This window comes from Lactuca virosa, chromosome 3 (assembly GCF_052849685.1).
Source record: "Lactuca virosa cultivar CGN04683 chromosome 3, Lactuca_virosa_CGN04683_v6, whole genome shotgun sequence".
Lineage (NCBI taxonomy): Eukaryota > Viridiplantae > Streptophyta > Magnoliopsida > Asterales > Asteraceae > Lactuca > Lactuca virosa.
The window spans coordinates 342,694,715-342,710,517 of NC_136428.1; the positions used below are offsets into that span (position 1 = coordinate 342,694,715).

Genomic DNA, 15,803 nt, shown 5'->3' on the forward strand with positions numbered 1-15,803 from the left:
AATGTTGGATTCTCACGTTCCTGTTTAACAAAAAAATGTTATTTCCATTTCTACCCCTGATGATATTACTAAAGATGGAATGGCTTACCTGGAAAATAAGAAAGGGGTCACGGGATTCAAAGGCCATGAACTTATTAAGGTTAAAGAGGATATTGAAAGTGCTTCCAGAGAGCTTGCTTCCTTTCAAGTCTTGTAATGTAAAATAAGCCTCTTCCTGTAAATAAAAATTATATATAGTTAAAAAGAAAACTAATATGATGGTATAAAACTTTGGTTAATAAAATAAAGGGTACCTGTGGTTTAATCATGTCAACTATTTGACATAAAATGTCTTAAAAAAGAACAAGCTCTTGAGCCATGCATTCCATCCTATGAAACTGATCTTCATAGAAGAATTGTAATTCATTCCTAGTCAGCACCCCATTTCCATCCAAATCTATGCACTTAAACCTGAAAAAAGAAATTTAATTTATTTACAGTGTCTGAGTTATATATCTCAAATCAGGCTGCTTTAGTAATGTATAAATTTGAGTTGCAGTGTCTGTTGTCAGCATGTTGCCATTAGTCCAATAATCCAAAAATGCATCCCTGCAACCATATAAATATAATGTTCCAAAAGTAAATCATATAAATATAATGTTTCAAAAGTAACAAAATTTTAAAAATAATAAAAAATGCACCTGATTACGGTGCCAGTGCTGGCAACATCAATCTTTTTAAAAAGATTGGAGGAAAAGAATGATGGCAGAATACATATTTCCTTTGTAACAGGCTTAAATTCTATTAATCCAAACAAAAATTATCAAACTAATTTCATTTACAGTAAAAGTAAAAAATAAAAACTTACCATCCAATGATAATCCATTAGCATAACCATAAAAGAACTGATTGGTTTTAGTCAAACATTTATCTTTTAAATCATTACGGGGTGGGCGACCAATACCATTCTGAAAATAAAACTACAATTCCAACAACAATTTCAGTTGAGTTAAATGAATCTAGAACATTCTAGAAAGTAAAAATCATTTGACAAACAAAATAAATAAAGAAAAAGGAAAATCTACCTGAGGTATGAACTCTCTGACTGGCTCGCTGACTACTTTCAAAGGAGAACTTAAAACAGAGGGGCCCGCCCTTTGTTTTGTGACATGTGGCGAACCAGAAGAGCTTCTTGGTGAAAGTGGAGGCACAGAGTTGCTATAAGCAGATTTAGGGCTTGAACTTGCTACAGATACATTCAATGTAAGCCCTGATTTAGCCTTGCTTACCAAAGACTTCACCTATATCCAAAAGTGAAAAAGTGGAAAATATAACAACCTTTAGTGGGAAATTGGTAAGATGACATAAATGCTTATCATGTAAACAAGAATCAACAACAATACAGAAAGTCATGAATAAATAAAAAGGAACTATAATATCAAAAGAGAAACATCTATGAAGGAATGGCCTTACAGTCACTTAAATAATAGCCTAGAAATAGTTGTCCATCATAAGACGTTATCTATGAAGGAACATATTTATACAAAATCAAAAACTAATTTACTGAATTGGAACTATAATATCAAAAGTTCGAACTCATACATCGAGAAAAGCTAGGAAAAGGTTATAAATACCTACAGCAAGACCAAATTCAAAAGATGATACTATTTGAAACATAAATCGAATGTAGAGAGCAAAAATCAAACTAATAAAGACGTTGAGTTTACAGTGACATGACAGTCAAATTTAGGTACAGATGTAAGCTGTGGAATTGGAATTGGAATTATGAATTCTGAAAGATGAAGGAATGTAGTATAACTAACCTGTTAAATGGATGAGGTTTCTATGATTGTGAATTCAATTTCGCTAATAGAATTTGTGTAGAGATCGGAGTTAGTGAATTGTTTCAGTAATCGGATGCCTTTTGTGAAGAACTTGCTCCGATATATGCTCAATATTTGAAATTGATGCATCATCACCGCCCTGGAACTCCTCAACAAATCGTCATATTTGATCGGTAGTCATATGGATCCCATCATCGGAGTTTGATTCAATCAAAGGGAGGGCCGGCTATTGGAGGGTGGAGGGAGGCGGACGATAGGGAGAGTCAGTGAAGAATACAAGAGAAGTCGATTTGACAGAGGCGAAGGCGGCAACAACGCCATCTGACGGAGGTGAAGGTGGAGGCAGCGACGACGCTCCCTCGTCGTGGAAGAAGGATCTGATCTGTTGATTCCCTTAATGAGTCATTTTCTGTTATCCTTAAAATACCCTCTGTGACATTTTATTAATATACCCCCGCCCTTCTACTATATTATTTATTTACAAAAATGTCACAATGCATCTTGACCATCCTTTTTTTTATCCAACGCTCCTCTTTTAGTTCTCGGGTTCTCGGGAAACTTTGAGTTCTCAAATGATCCTTCCTCTAATATATATATATATATATATATATATATATATATATATATATATATAGTTAGGTTCAAGTATTCTAACTAATTATTGTGCGGATATCGTATGCTATGAGAATGATAAAGAAAATATGTTGTTTGATAATATAAATATGTTCATTCTTACATAACTATTGTCATTAACACACATTCGCACTAAACAAATCATCTATAAGGTTATTATACACTTATTATTATTATTCTCATTTCTGTCAGAATGTTGTCAGAATGTTTTATTGGGTCGTATTCTGTCAGAATGAAAATGAGCGAAAAACGATGTGTGAGAACAAAAATAAATAATAATTAGCGAGAATGCATGAAAATCACGATATTTTTGTAAGGTTGAACGTATTGACATTGTTAAACAACTTATTCTCTTAGTAATTCTCATAGCATACGATATCCGCACAATAATTAGTTAGAATAGAATAACCTAAGCATATATATATATATATATATATATATATATATATATATATATATATACACACACACACACACACACACACACACACAAACACACTAGTAGTCGACCCGTGCGATGCAGCGGCGCCAGATAGTTACTTTCGGTAGATAGTTTTCATTCGGCGATTAGTTTCATTTTTTTGTCAGATATTTTGTTTCAGCCTTTTGATGGATTGTTTTATGTTGGAAAGTTCTTTCAGTGAATAGTTCTAGCTAGATATGTAGATACGACAACGACAAATTGTTTCTTTCAGCGGTTAAATTTATATCGGTCCTAAATAAAATGGTTTTTAGATAAAAGATACTCCATTATTTTTACTATAAATAGTTGTATTTATTTTCGTTTTAATAATACTATAGGTTTTATTTGTTTTTCTTTTAATAATACATCACATTTCATTTAATATGTTGCTATAATAATAATAATAATAATAATAATATCCAAAATTCTAAAAATTGTTCGGCTTTAAGTAGTTTTAGTTGTAGAAACTTTTGTTTTACTAATATCAATAAATTTAAATGTAATGTTATTATAAACATGTCTTTTAAATACTAATAATATATTAAATCAATATATTTGATAATAGTGTTTATAATAGATAAATAAATAAAATTTAAAATATAAAAGAAACTATCACTATAGTATGGGCAGCTATAACACTGTTGACCAACTATTCCAATATTTAATTAACTTTACATTTGTCTGTTTCGTTGTACAACTGTTGCAACTCTCACTTTTGGTTACCTTCATTTCAAAGAGACCAAGCTCATCTTTTTGTTTATAATATAATTTTTACACAGCATAATGAAAATCCATGACATGTCTTGTCATATTGTAGAGATTGAGCTCTATATTATACTGACTATATATTTTTATTGAATATATGCTTCAGACTCTTTTTAGGCTAGTTATATTATTTTTAAATAAAACTTGGTACCGCATGTATACTCGATAAAACGATAACACCGGTGTTTAGTTTTATATTTTGTTTTTTTACCATGATCATCATTCTTGAACCAATTTAACTACCAGAAACACACTTAAGCACAGACACAAAACCAAACAGACAAACACATTTTTAAATCCTCCAAAACACCAAAAATTAAACATAATAGCTAAAAAAATACCAACGTTCTAAGCCTTTAGATGTATTCCAAAATTTGCTAAAGCATCATCTTCATTGTTAATTCAGGATCCGGGTAAAATTGGACCAAAAACAGATCAAACAATCACAAATATATAGAACACTAAAATCACAAAGCACACACTTGAAACATGTTGCTCCTTGTTCTTTGTCAGATCTGAACGAACAACTAATATCTAACATACACAAGATGACCTATAACACACACACACACATATTTACAATATTTTCACAACCCAAATTGCCTTTTTCAAACCCATAAACCTTCTACAAGATCATATATGCCGTTTTTAAGAGTTCAAACAGCAAAACCGCAAGCAGAATCACTTCAGCACTGTTTTACAAAATCTAGATTTGTTGGCATCTTTCCCTTTACAAGTTCCGATAGCAGCCAGCTAGCATGGTGGTGACTGGTGAAGATGTTTCGTGTAGTGCTGGTTGAAACAGGTGGTGGTGGTGGAGACAGAGTGGAAGGTGGGTGTAGACATCGGAGACAGCCGGAGGTGGGTGAAGGCGTCGGTTTTGAGAAAGAAAACAGTATTATCAGAGTAAAACAAGAGAGAAGAACCAAAATGTTCAATGTATTGAAAATTACTTCACAATGAATACAGAGTACAAGACTTATATACAAGAAAGACTTAACTAACTACTAACTCATCATCTAACAACTAACTAATGCTAGTTAAGTTAATTAACTGTGATTAAACCATCTTCTAACTGCCTTGAGTAACTAACTCTAACAGACCCACCATAACAAACTTTAACGAACAAAAAGCCAATATGACAAAAGTCAACATGACGTCCAATACCCCTCCTCCCCCCCCCCCCCTCAAGACGAGCTCTGGAAAATGGTGTGCCTGTGTCCATTATCTCCGATCGGGATAGCAGATTCACCTCGAGATTTTGGCAGTCACTGCAGAAAGCTCTTGGAACTAAGCTGGATATGAGCACAGGTTACCATCCACAAACAGATGGGCAGAATGAGAGAACCATTCAGACATTGGAAGACATGTTGAGAGCATGCGTTATAGATTTCGGTAAGTCGTGGGACACCCATTTGCCCTTGGTCGAATTCTCCTACAACAACAGTTATCACACCAGTATCAAGGTTGCGCCGTTTGAAGCTCTGTATGGCCGTAAGTGCAGATTCCCTCTGTGCTGGGCTGAGGTGGGCGACACGCAGCTAGCCAAGGGGCAAGTCCCCGACAGCACTCTCACAGCCCAGAAATCATCCGTGAAACCACAGAAAAGATCGAACAAATTCGGGAACGACTAAAAGCTTCAAGAGATAGACAAAAGAGCTACGCCGATAAAAGACGAAAACCCTTGGAGTTCCAGGTGGGTGACCGTGTTCTATTGAAGGTCTCGCCCTAGAAAGGCATGATACGCTTTGGAAAGCGTGGAAAGCTAAATCCGAGATACATAGGACCGTTCGAGATCCTTGCTAGGATCGGTCCCGTAGCTTACAAACTTCGTTTACCACAAGAGCTTAACAATATTCATCCTGTCTTCCACGTCTCGAACCTTAAAAAGTGTTTATTCCCTCTTGATGAGATCGAGATCAACGAGAACCTTAACTTCCTGGAAGAACCGGTCGAAATCATGGATCGGGAAATCAAACGAACGAAACAAAGTCGCATACCAATAGTGAAGGTTCGTTGGAATGCCAAGCGAGGACCTGAATTCACTTGGGAGCGCGAAGATCAAATGAAACAGAAACATCCTCATCTTTTTCTGAGTCCATGATTTGTATTCTATGCTTGAATTTCGGGACGAAATTCCCTCTAACGGGGGGATGATATGACAACCCGAACCTTTTTCCGTTACCTTTAGCCGATTTCTGTTAATAAAATTTGAATTTTATTGATTTTCCTATCTGACAAATTCCTTGGTTTGGAAAATCACTAGTTTTATGTAATTAAATTTTATATATACGAGTCGGAACCAAAAATCACGCGAAAAACTCGAAGTTTACTTGAAAACTAACAGTTTTCGGCCTGAGTGAGTTTACGGCCGTAAACCTGTGTACGGTCGTAAACTCGTTTGTGGTTGGTGCCAGGTGGACCCCACCACCGACCATACCCCCAGCCTATATATACGGGACCCCCACCTTCATTTGAGCCTTCTTGGCCAAAAACTCTCTCATTCTCTCTCTCTACCTCTTGACCGTAAACCCCAAAACACCCTCGTTTCTTCCGAAAAACATCAAGAAATCGCCTTTGGAGGTTGTTTTGGAGAAACTGAAATGCGTTTTTCATCGAATCCAACATCCTTGTTCTTGAGTTTACGGTCGTACACCCTTCAAATATGCAAATATTCATTGGCTGTAAACAGTTCACGGCCGTAAACCCTGCAAGAGGTTGTTCACGACCGTAAACCCTTCAAGGGACAGTTCACGGCCGTAAGCTCCCTTCACGGCCGTAAACTCCATTCACGGCCGTAAACACTTTCTAAGTGGTGCATTAGACTGAAAACCCATTTTTCCCGATTCAATCGAGTCCCGGTAACATTCCTTAACCGAAAGCAAGTGTTTTTCTAACACTTTATCTAACGAAATCGCTAATTTAGATACATATATGTATTTAATTGTTATTAGGATTCCGTTAATTGCCACATACAACAACTCGAGGGTCTTCATTCCAGTTCGTTGACTCGACGCTTGCACACAACTAACAGTGAGTTCATACCCCTATGCTTTTATGGTTTTTAAACGTTTTCAGGGGGAATACAAGTCAAACACAAATGATTTTGTGAACCAAAACAAAAGGATTTCAACGAGTTTAAAACTATGCAATTGATTCATTCAAAACGATTTTCATATTAAATATTTAGATATTTATCCTTCTTGTAATATGCGGAGCATAAGAGACACTTTCCATTTGAAAACATAATTGCATAGTTTTCAGAACAATAAACAAACCAAGTACATAACATTTCAGGCAAACTATAGTAGGTATAGTTTGAGGAGTTTATCATACAGTTTTTACCGATCCATATTATATACATGGGTAAACATATAAACTATGACAGCTTTAGTTTATGATATACATTACTACATTCGGATAACAAGAGTATAACACTAAATAATTATTTAAGTATAATTATTAATACTCTACCAAGTATACAACAGTTTTAGTTACGAGAAAACGATACAGAACTACACGTAAACTAGTTAATACAGGATTGTGAGACATCTCTTCAATTGTACCCTTTTGGGTACTGGTAAAATCCTTGACATTTAGTATAACCAGAGTCTCCTGGAGGGAGAGCGTGAGATTTGTGAATAGATCTATTCGGGAATGACAATCTCACACCTAAACTGCTAGCTACAGTTAGGCAGGCATGCCTGGGGTGACAAATATCATATCGTACGACGCCTAAAGAAACGTCGTTGAGGTCACTAGTCATATCAAGCATGGTTATACGAACTCACAATAGTATAAACTAACATACTATACATACTGGTGGTAGCCAGGGTTTTCATTCTTCATTAGTTTTATTTTAATTAATAGAACTACCATACATTACACTGGAGGATTCCAGGGATACATTACTCGGTTTTATTTTAAATAATAAAACTACTATACATACCGGTGGTAGCCAGGGGTTTTCAAACAGAACATACTATACATACTGGTGGTAGCCAGGGGTTTTCAAACAGAACATACTATACATACTGGTGGTAGCCAGGGTTTTCAAACATAACATACGATACATACTGGTGGTAGCCAGGGGTTTTCAAACAGAACATACTATATATACTGGTGGTAGCCAGGGTTTTCAAACAGAACATACTATACATACTGGTGGTAGCCAGGATTTTCAAACAGAACATACTATACATACTGGTGGTAGCCGGGGTTTTCAAATAGAACATACTATACATACTGGTGGTAGTAGGGGTTTTTGAACAAAATACAGTAACGAACTTACATGATAGAAAATATTGGATTTTCGTGGGAAACATGCATACATTTTACAGAATCCAATGACTGGTTTTCACTACAAAAACATTCTTATGAACTCACCAGCTTTATGTTGATAATCTTTCAAAATCGCTTGTATTCTCAGGAAATCACTAGGCAGGTACTTCCGCAGCATTTTGAGAAGACGGAGCGTATAGGGTCATGTCTTCGTATTTTGTTATACTTTTGATGTACGCAAACAATGAATCAAACAGATGTAAATATTCATATCTTAATGTAATGGTTGTGTTTACTTTGATTACTATGATGCAATTGTTGTGATACATTACATGACGTCCTCCACCCCCGAACGTTTCCGCCGTTTCGGTTTCGGGGTGTGACACTATTTCTATATGTTTATTTCGTTCATGGAAGGTGGGATTAAGAGCTAACTGAATAGCAGATTCATTGTCACAGAAGATGACAGTTGGTTCATGTTGGTACACCCCAAAATTAGTGAGTAAATGACGAAGCCAAACAATTTCAGTTGTAGTAACAGCAAGGGCCCGATACTCTGCTTCTGTTGATGATCTTGATGATCTGGACACAATTGTTTGTTTCTTTGACTTCCAAGAAACCATGGAATCACCAATGAAAACACAAAAACCAGTCATTGACCGTTGAGTGTCTGGACATCATGCCCAATCAGAATCAGAAAAAGCACGGATCTTCAAGGAGCTATTTGAAGAAAGAAATAATCATTGTCCAGGATTTAACTTCAAATACTTGAGAAGATGAGTTGTAGCTTGCATATGAGGAACTCTAGGATTTGTAACAAATTGACTTAACCAATTTACAACATAGGTGATATCCGGACGTGTAATAGTTAGATACATCAGACGACCAATCAAACGTCTATAAGAAGCGGGATCTTGTAATGGAAGTCCCTCAAAATTAGAAGTTTTGCGAGCAGGCTCCATTGGGTATTGAACTGGTTTAGCTGCCAATTTACCTGTATCTTCAAGTAACTTCAAAGTATATTGTCTTTGCGAAAGAAAAATCCCTTGTGCAGACCTTGCAATTTCCAATCCCAAAAAATGTTGAAGTTTGCCCAACTCTTTCAACTTAAATGTGTTGCTTAAGCTTTCTTTAATGGCATTAATTTCAGATATAGAAGTTGTCACACCCCCGAACCAACGATGGCGGAAACATCCAGGGATGGAGGACTTCATGTATAGTATCACAACAACGAGTATAATAGTGCTCAAAGTAAATACAACCATTATAAATATAATCGAGAAAGTTACATGATTTCACAAGTTACATGTTTCAAAATCAATTACAATATAATGACAAAATGTTTTGATTAACGCCTAAGCGTTCCATCCTCACAAGCTGGTAGTCACCAATTTCTATTGATTACCTGAGAATACAAGTAAATTTGAAAGAGAGTCAACAATTAAGTTGGTGAGTGCATAAGCTTTTGTATGTAGAGTTTGTAAAACCTTTGTTTGTAAATGTAGTGTATACTCAAGAAAAATCAAATATTTTCCTTATAAAATGATATGTAGTCTTAAATCCCAAGACCGAGCGTAAGCATGTTATTTCGTACTTGTAATAGTGTATGCAGATTTAAATGAATAAAATCCCTTTTTAACGTAGAAATTCCCATAAACTATATGTGTCGTTATCTCCCTATGTGAGTCGCTATAACCATACTATGACAGAGAAGACCTGTTGCGACGTTCTTCAGGCGTCGGAATAGATATGACATTTGTCACCCCCGACCGGCCGGTCGGACTGTTGCAAGCAGCTAGGGTGTGGGTTGTCAATCCCAATATAGAACTATATACAATTATCACGCTCTCCCTACAAGAGACTCTGGCTATAACTTACAGGAATTTTAACCCGTACTCCACGAGTACAATGAAGAATGTCTGACAATTTACGATAACGAGTTTACGTGTAGTGTGAGTGTAAAACCTTTTCTGTGGTGGAGTTTACGTGTAGTGTGAGTGTAAAACAATTTACGATAACGAGTTTATGTAGTAAGTTTGTAATGTAAAATCCATAAACTATACCTATTATAGTTTATCATGTGGTAAATGAAAACCCGTTTGTATTGAGAGTAAAACCTTTTCATAGTGAGTAGTAGTTTAGCAAAACATAACTATACTTATTATGTCTTCATCTTGTATGTTTGTAATGGCTAAGGACTCTTACAATTAGTGACTAATTTCTGTTATTAAAATGTAACTTAACAGAGAACACATGTAAAATATGAAGTCATCAAAGATATACACTTTGCTCAACATGTTACAAAGTGTTATAAAAATTGTAAGCTGTTTAACTAGTTTTTAACTTTTTTGCACTGTTTTAGAGAAATCACAGAAAAATCATACGAAGTCGAAAACTAAATCCGTAAACTCTGAGAGTTTAGAAAATGTATCTAGTTTGTTCGTAATTTTTATTATGATTTTTAGTGATCTCCAAATTGTGTCAAAACGACCATTTTCACTGACTGGTCCGAAATCTTATCTACAGTGATAGACAATTTTGTAAAATCACCATAAATTGTAGAAAAATCGAGTGAACATGTGCAAGTATTCATTTAAAAGGTGTAAACCTGAACTATTTTCATATTGAGCAGTTTTGAAAGTTATGGAGTTTAAGATAGTCAAAAAAGTTCGTGATTGAACCATAACTTTTCTGCTGGAAGCTGTTGGTTGTATTAAAGTTTGTTTTTGGTGTTGTAACTTGTATTCTCCCCCTTAAAACTTAAAGAAAACATGAAAATGTGGGGGTATGAACTCACCTTGACTGATTTCTTGGGATGGATGATGAAGAGAAGAGGTTTCCAAGTCAAGAACGCTTGGAAAATGCTTGAAGATTTGAGGATCCTAAGAACAAATATGTCGATATTTGTGTAAGAAATCCATGATTCGAGTGAAGGTGTGTAGAATGTTCAAGTGTAGGATGATGATACTTACCAAAAGTGGATGACAAGCTCAAGATCAGCCTTGAAATCTCGAGATTTTAGAGAGGGAAAGTGAGTGAGAGAGAGATATATGTTTGCTTTTGGTGAAAGAGTGAATATTTTGGGAGGAGAGATAAGGATTTTTCCCCAGCCTTTGATTAATGTAACTTGCTGGAGAAGGGTGTGCAGGTACAAATAGTTGACTAGCTAGAGATGAATAGTGACTGGAGGTTGTTATAGAGTGGGTATGGGGGATAGCTTGTTGTCATTACTTTATGGGAAAGTCAACTCTCATAACCAATATCTTGCACAAAATATATTATTCATAGTTAATGGTTTCCCCCAAAATATGATTAAAATATGAATATATGGGTTCTTATATGTCAAAATATGAGTTTGGTTGAAAATCCCACGTTAAAATCATGAAAAACGGGCTTAAAACGCGAAAGTGGTCGAAAACCGGGACCAGGAGGCGAACCTGCGAAATTCTGAGGGTCAGAACCGAAGGTTTGGTCCAAGGAGGTTGAGAACCGAAAGTAGATTGATCCGAGCCGAAGGGGGATTCGGTCCTCACAGTGGTTTCAGTCTCAAGGAAGGTTCGCAGGCGAATGCGTAAGGGAAGCAAAGGCGAACCGAAGTGAATAATCCGAACCGAAGGGGCACGAGGCAAAGCTAGTATCGGTCCGAAAGCTGCTTTCGGTTTGCAAGAAGTCTGTTTTGGTATTTTAGGGTTTCGGTTCCTTAGGGTTCGGTTCTTAGAAGCTGGCTTCGGTTTTTAGAGTAGCTTCGGTCCTAAGAGGCTTCGCCCCCTTTAAGCTGTTTTTCCATAAATGTTTCCGTCTCGAGTGATTTTTGACCAAGTTAAGGGTCAGGATGTCCCGAGTGATTATAAAAAGTTGAGAGAGGTTGTGAGCGAGATTTGGGAGAGAGAGAGAGAGAGAGAGAGAGAGAGAGAGAGAGATTGAGCGAGAGAGATTGAGAGAGACTTTGTTTGTGATTTTTGTGAGTGTTTAGCTTCGCAATGCAAGGTTTGTAAACCCCATTAAGCCTCGTTAGGAGTGTTATATACCCCCGGAGGGTATGTAATAATGTTTTTATCGAGTAGTTCCATCACTTACCCTAATTAGGGTTTAGATTTTCTGAACACGTGAAAACTCAGAGTGATACTTTGCATTAAGATAGTGTGTTGTACAATAGTAAACATAATGTAAACCCTAATATACAAGGGTTAACTAAGTTGACCGGTTTGACTCGTTGACTTTATTTGACTTTGACTTGACCAGAAATTGACGATTGCCACATCATCCCCCCATTAGAAAGAATTGCGTCCCGAACGTAGCACTTTGACCGGGACTTCAAGAGTTGGGGAAAAGATGCGGGTATTTTTGTTTCATCTGATCTTCGCGTTCCCAGGTGAACTCGCGCCCTCGCTTGGTGTTCCATCAGACCTTCACAATGGGAATGCGACTTTGTTTCGTTCGTTTGATTTCTCGGTCCATGATTTCTACCCATTCTTCCACGAAGTGGAGACTCTCGTTGATTTCAATCTCGTCAAGAGGAATAACAAGAGTCTCGTCGGACAAGAACTTCTTCAAGTTTGACACATGGAAGGTAGGATGTACATTTTTGAGCTCTTGCGGTAGTCGAAGCTTGTATGCTACCGGGCCAAGCTTAGCGAGGATCTCGAATGGTTCGATGTATCTCGGGTTCAGCTTTCCCCGCTTACCGATATGTATTAAGCCTTTCCAGGGTGAGATTTTTAACAGCACTCAATCTCCAACCTGGAATTTCAAAGGCTTTCGTCTGTTATCTGCATAACTTTTCTATCTGTCTCTAGAAGCCTTTAACCGTTCCCGGATTTGGACAATCTTTTCGGTGGTTTCTCTTATGATCTCCGGGCCAATGAGGGTGTTGTTAGGTACTTGCCCCTTTTCTAGCTATGTGTCACCCACTTCAGCCCAGCACAGCGGTGACCTGTACTTCCGGCCATAGAGGGCTTCAAATGGAGCAACCTTGATACTAGTGTGATAACTGTTATTGTACGAGAATTCGATAAGTGGTAAATGGGTACCCCAGGCTTTACCAAAGTCTATCACACACGCCCTAAGCATGTCTTCTAGCGTTTGAATGGTTCTCTCACTTTACCCATCAGTTTGTGGGTGATAGGCTGTACTCATATCCAGCCTAGTTCCCAAGGATTTCTGGAGTGACTGCCAAAATCGCGAGGTAAATCGACTATCCCTGTCAGAGATAATGGACTTTGGCACCCCATGTAGTCGTACAATCTCTTTGATGTATGTCCTAGTTAATTTCTCCATCTTGTCGGTCTCTTTTATTGGCAGGAAGTGTGCGGACTTGGTAAGCCTGTCAACGATCATCCAAATGGTATCGAGACCACCCGTTGTCTTAGGCAGCTTGGTTATGAAGTCCATTGTGATCCGTTCCCACTTCCACTCGAGTATTTCCGGTTGTTGCAACAGACCCGATGGTTTTTGTTATTTGACCTTAACTTTGGCGCAAGTCAGGCACTTACTCACGAAGGCAGCAATTTCGGCTTTCATGTTTGGCCACCAATAGAGTTTCTTGAGGTCCAGGTACATCTTGTCTGAACCAGGATGCACGGAGTAGCGAGTTTTGTGTGCTTCGTTCATGACGACGTCCCTGAATCCCCCAAACTTGGGTGTCCATATGCGATTCATGAAATAGCGTATTCTGTCGCCCATGATTTCTAGGTTCTTATCCATTCCTCTTAGGGCTTCACCTGTTACATTTTTTGGTTTCAGGGCTTCCAGCTGAGCCTCTTTAATTTGCATAGACAGGTGTGAATGGATTGTCATGGTTAACGACCTTACTCGACGGCCCATGTATTCCTTTCGGCTGAGGGCGTCAGCTACCACATTGGTTTTGCCTGGGTGATAACGAATTTCACATTCGTAATCATTTAACAGCTCCACCCATCGTCTCTACCTCATGTTGAGCTCCTTTTGATTGAGGATGTGTTGAAGGCTTTTATGATCGGTGAAGATAGTACACTTCGTCCCATAGAGGTAGTGCCTCCAGATCTTTAGAGCGAACACCACTGCCCCCAGTTCGAGGTCGTGCATGGCGTAGTTGACCTCGTGTGTTTTTAGCTGTCTGGATGCGTAGGCAATGACCTTTCCTCTTTGCATCAACACACATCCGAGACCTTGGTTTGATGCGTCGTAGAAGACCACGAAGTCTTCGGTTCCTTTTGGTAGGGATAGAATCGGAGCGCTACACAGAGCCTGCTTTAGCGTTTGGAACGCGGCTTCTTGATTTTCTCCCCAGTCGAAGGTTACTCCCTTCTGAGTTAGGGTGGTAAGTGGTTTAGCAATTTTGGAGAGGTTTTGGATGAACCTCCTGTAGTAGCCGGCTAGGCCTAAGAACTGACGGATTTTTATGGGCGTCCTTGGTGCCGACCAGTTTTCAATTGCCTTTACTTTGGAATGAATACTTTGCTTAGCAGTTCGTTTAGTTGACTGGACAATTCCTACATCTCGGCTAGCGCTAAGCGGTATGGCGCTTTAGGTACAGGGGTAGCTCCTAGAATTAGATCGATTCAAAAGTCGACCTGTCGTGCGGGCGAGACTCCGGGAAGGTCTTCTGGGAATATGTCAGAGAACTCACAGACCTCCGGAATGTCCTTGATGTCTTTCTCCTCTTGCTTCTTATCGACTACGTGGGCTAGGAAAGCGTGATATTCCTTTCGAAGATACTTGTGTGCTTTGACGCAAGAGATGATTTATAGGTTCGCACTAGGTTTGTCGCCGTAGACGACGAGAGTTTCGCCACTCGGCAGATTAAGGCGAACGGCCCTTTCGTAACATAGAATGTCAGCACGATTAGAACTTAGCCAATCCATGCCAATAATGATGTCAAAGATTTTTATTGAGACCGGCAATAGATCGACTTTGAATGAGTGCTTGTCTAGAGTGAGGGTACACCCTGAGTATATGTCGTTAGTGCTTTCTATCTTTCCATTTGCTATTTCTACGACGTATGTATCTTTTAGTGATTGAGGGTTTTGTTTTAATAATTGTTTGAATTTGTGGCTAACAAAACTCCTCTTCGCTCCATTATCGAATAATATGCATGCATATGAGTTATTGAGGAGAAACGTACCGGTAACCACCGTGGGATCTTCCATTGCTTCCCCTTGCCCTAAGGCCAAGACCCTTCCGACACTGCCGGTGTTTGTGTTTCTAGCTTTTGGGCAGTCCCTCTTGTAGTGCCCAGTTTCTCCGCAGCCGTAACAAGCTCGGCTTGCTCCGGCGTTGGCGGCCGGGTTGGCTTGTTGGGCGGTCGCCCTGCAGAAACGGGCGGTATGTCCTTTCTTTTTACAGTTATTGTAGTGCATCTCGCGACAAGGGCCAGTGTGATGAAAGCTTCACTTGTTACATTTGGGAAGATTCCCAGCGTACTGTCTTAGAGGAGTTGGAGCGGCGGCGGTAGTGGCAGCGCGAACCGCCACTACTTGTTGTTTCTTGGCGGGATCCTGGGCCGGTTGGCTTTTCCTGTTGTTCCAGAATTTCCTTTTGTTGTTTTCCCCTTTTGTTTGCTCGGAGGTGGCCATTACGATGCCATGGTTGGCACGGTGGTCGATGAGTTGTTGTGCCAATTGCTTGGCACTGTCAAAAGTAGTCGGCTTTGAAGCCAACACATTTCCTTGGATCTTGGGTGTTAATCCCCAGATGTATTTTTCCACCTTTTTGCTTTCCGGGGCGACCAACCCGGGACATAGTATGGCCAGATCGCTGAATCTGGTTGTGTAGGATGCGATGTCAGAGCCCGTCATTTTAAGGCCCCAAAGTTCCTGTTCAAATTTCTGAATTTCGCCCCTTGGGCAATATTCCGCTAG

General features: G+C 38.6%; 1 protein-coding gene across 1 annotated transcript; it reads right to left on the bottom strand.

Moving 5' to 3' along the window:
• Positions 1-473: 473 nt before the first annotated feature.
• On the bottom strand, positions 474-15,518 carry LOC145164834 (putative serine/threonine protein phosphatase 2A regulatory subunit B''delta). Its single transcript, XM_079083499.1, has 6 exons — positions 15,367-15,518; positions 8,952-9,021; positions 1,065-1,280; positions 848-959; positions 681-780; positions 474-588 (listed from the first exon to the last, which is right to left on the bottom strand). The coding sequence occupies exons 1-6, from the start codon at positions 15,516-15,518 to the stop codon at positions 474-476; spliced, it is 765 nt and encodes a 254-aa protein (XP_078939625.1).
• Between the last annotated feature and the right edge of the window lie 285 nt (positions 15,519-15,803).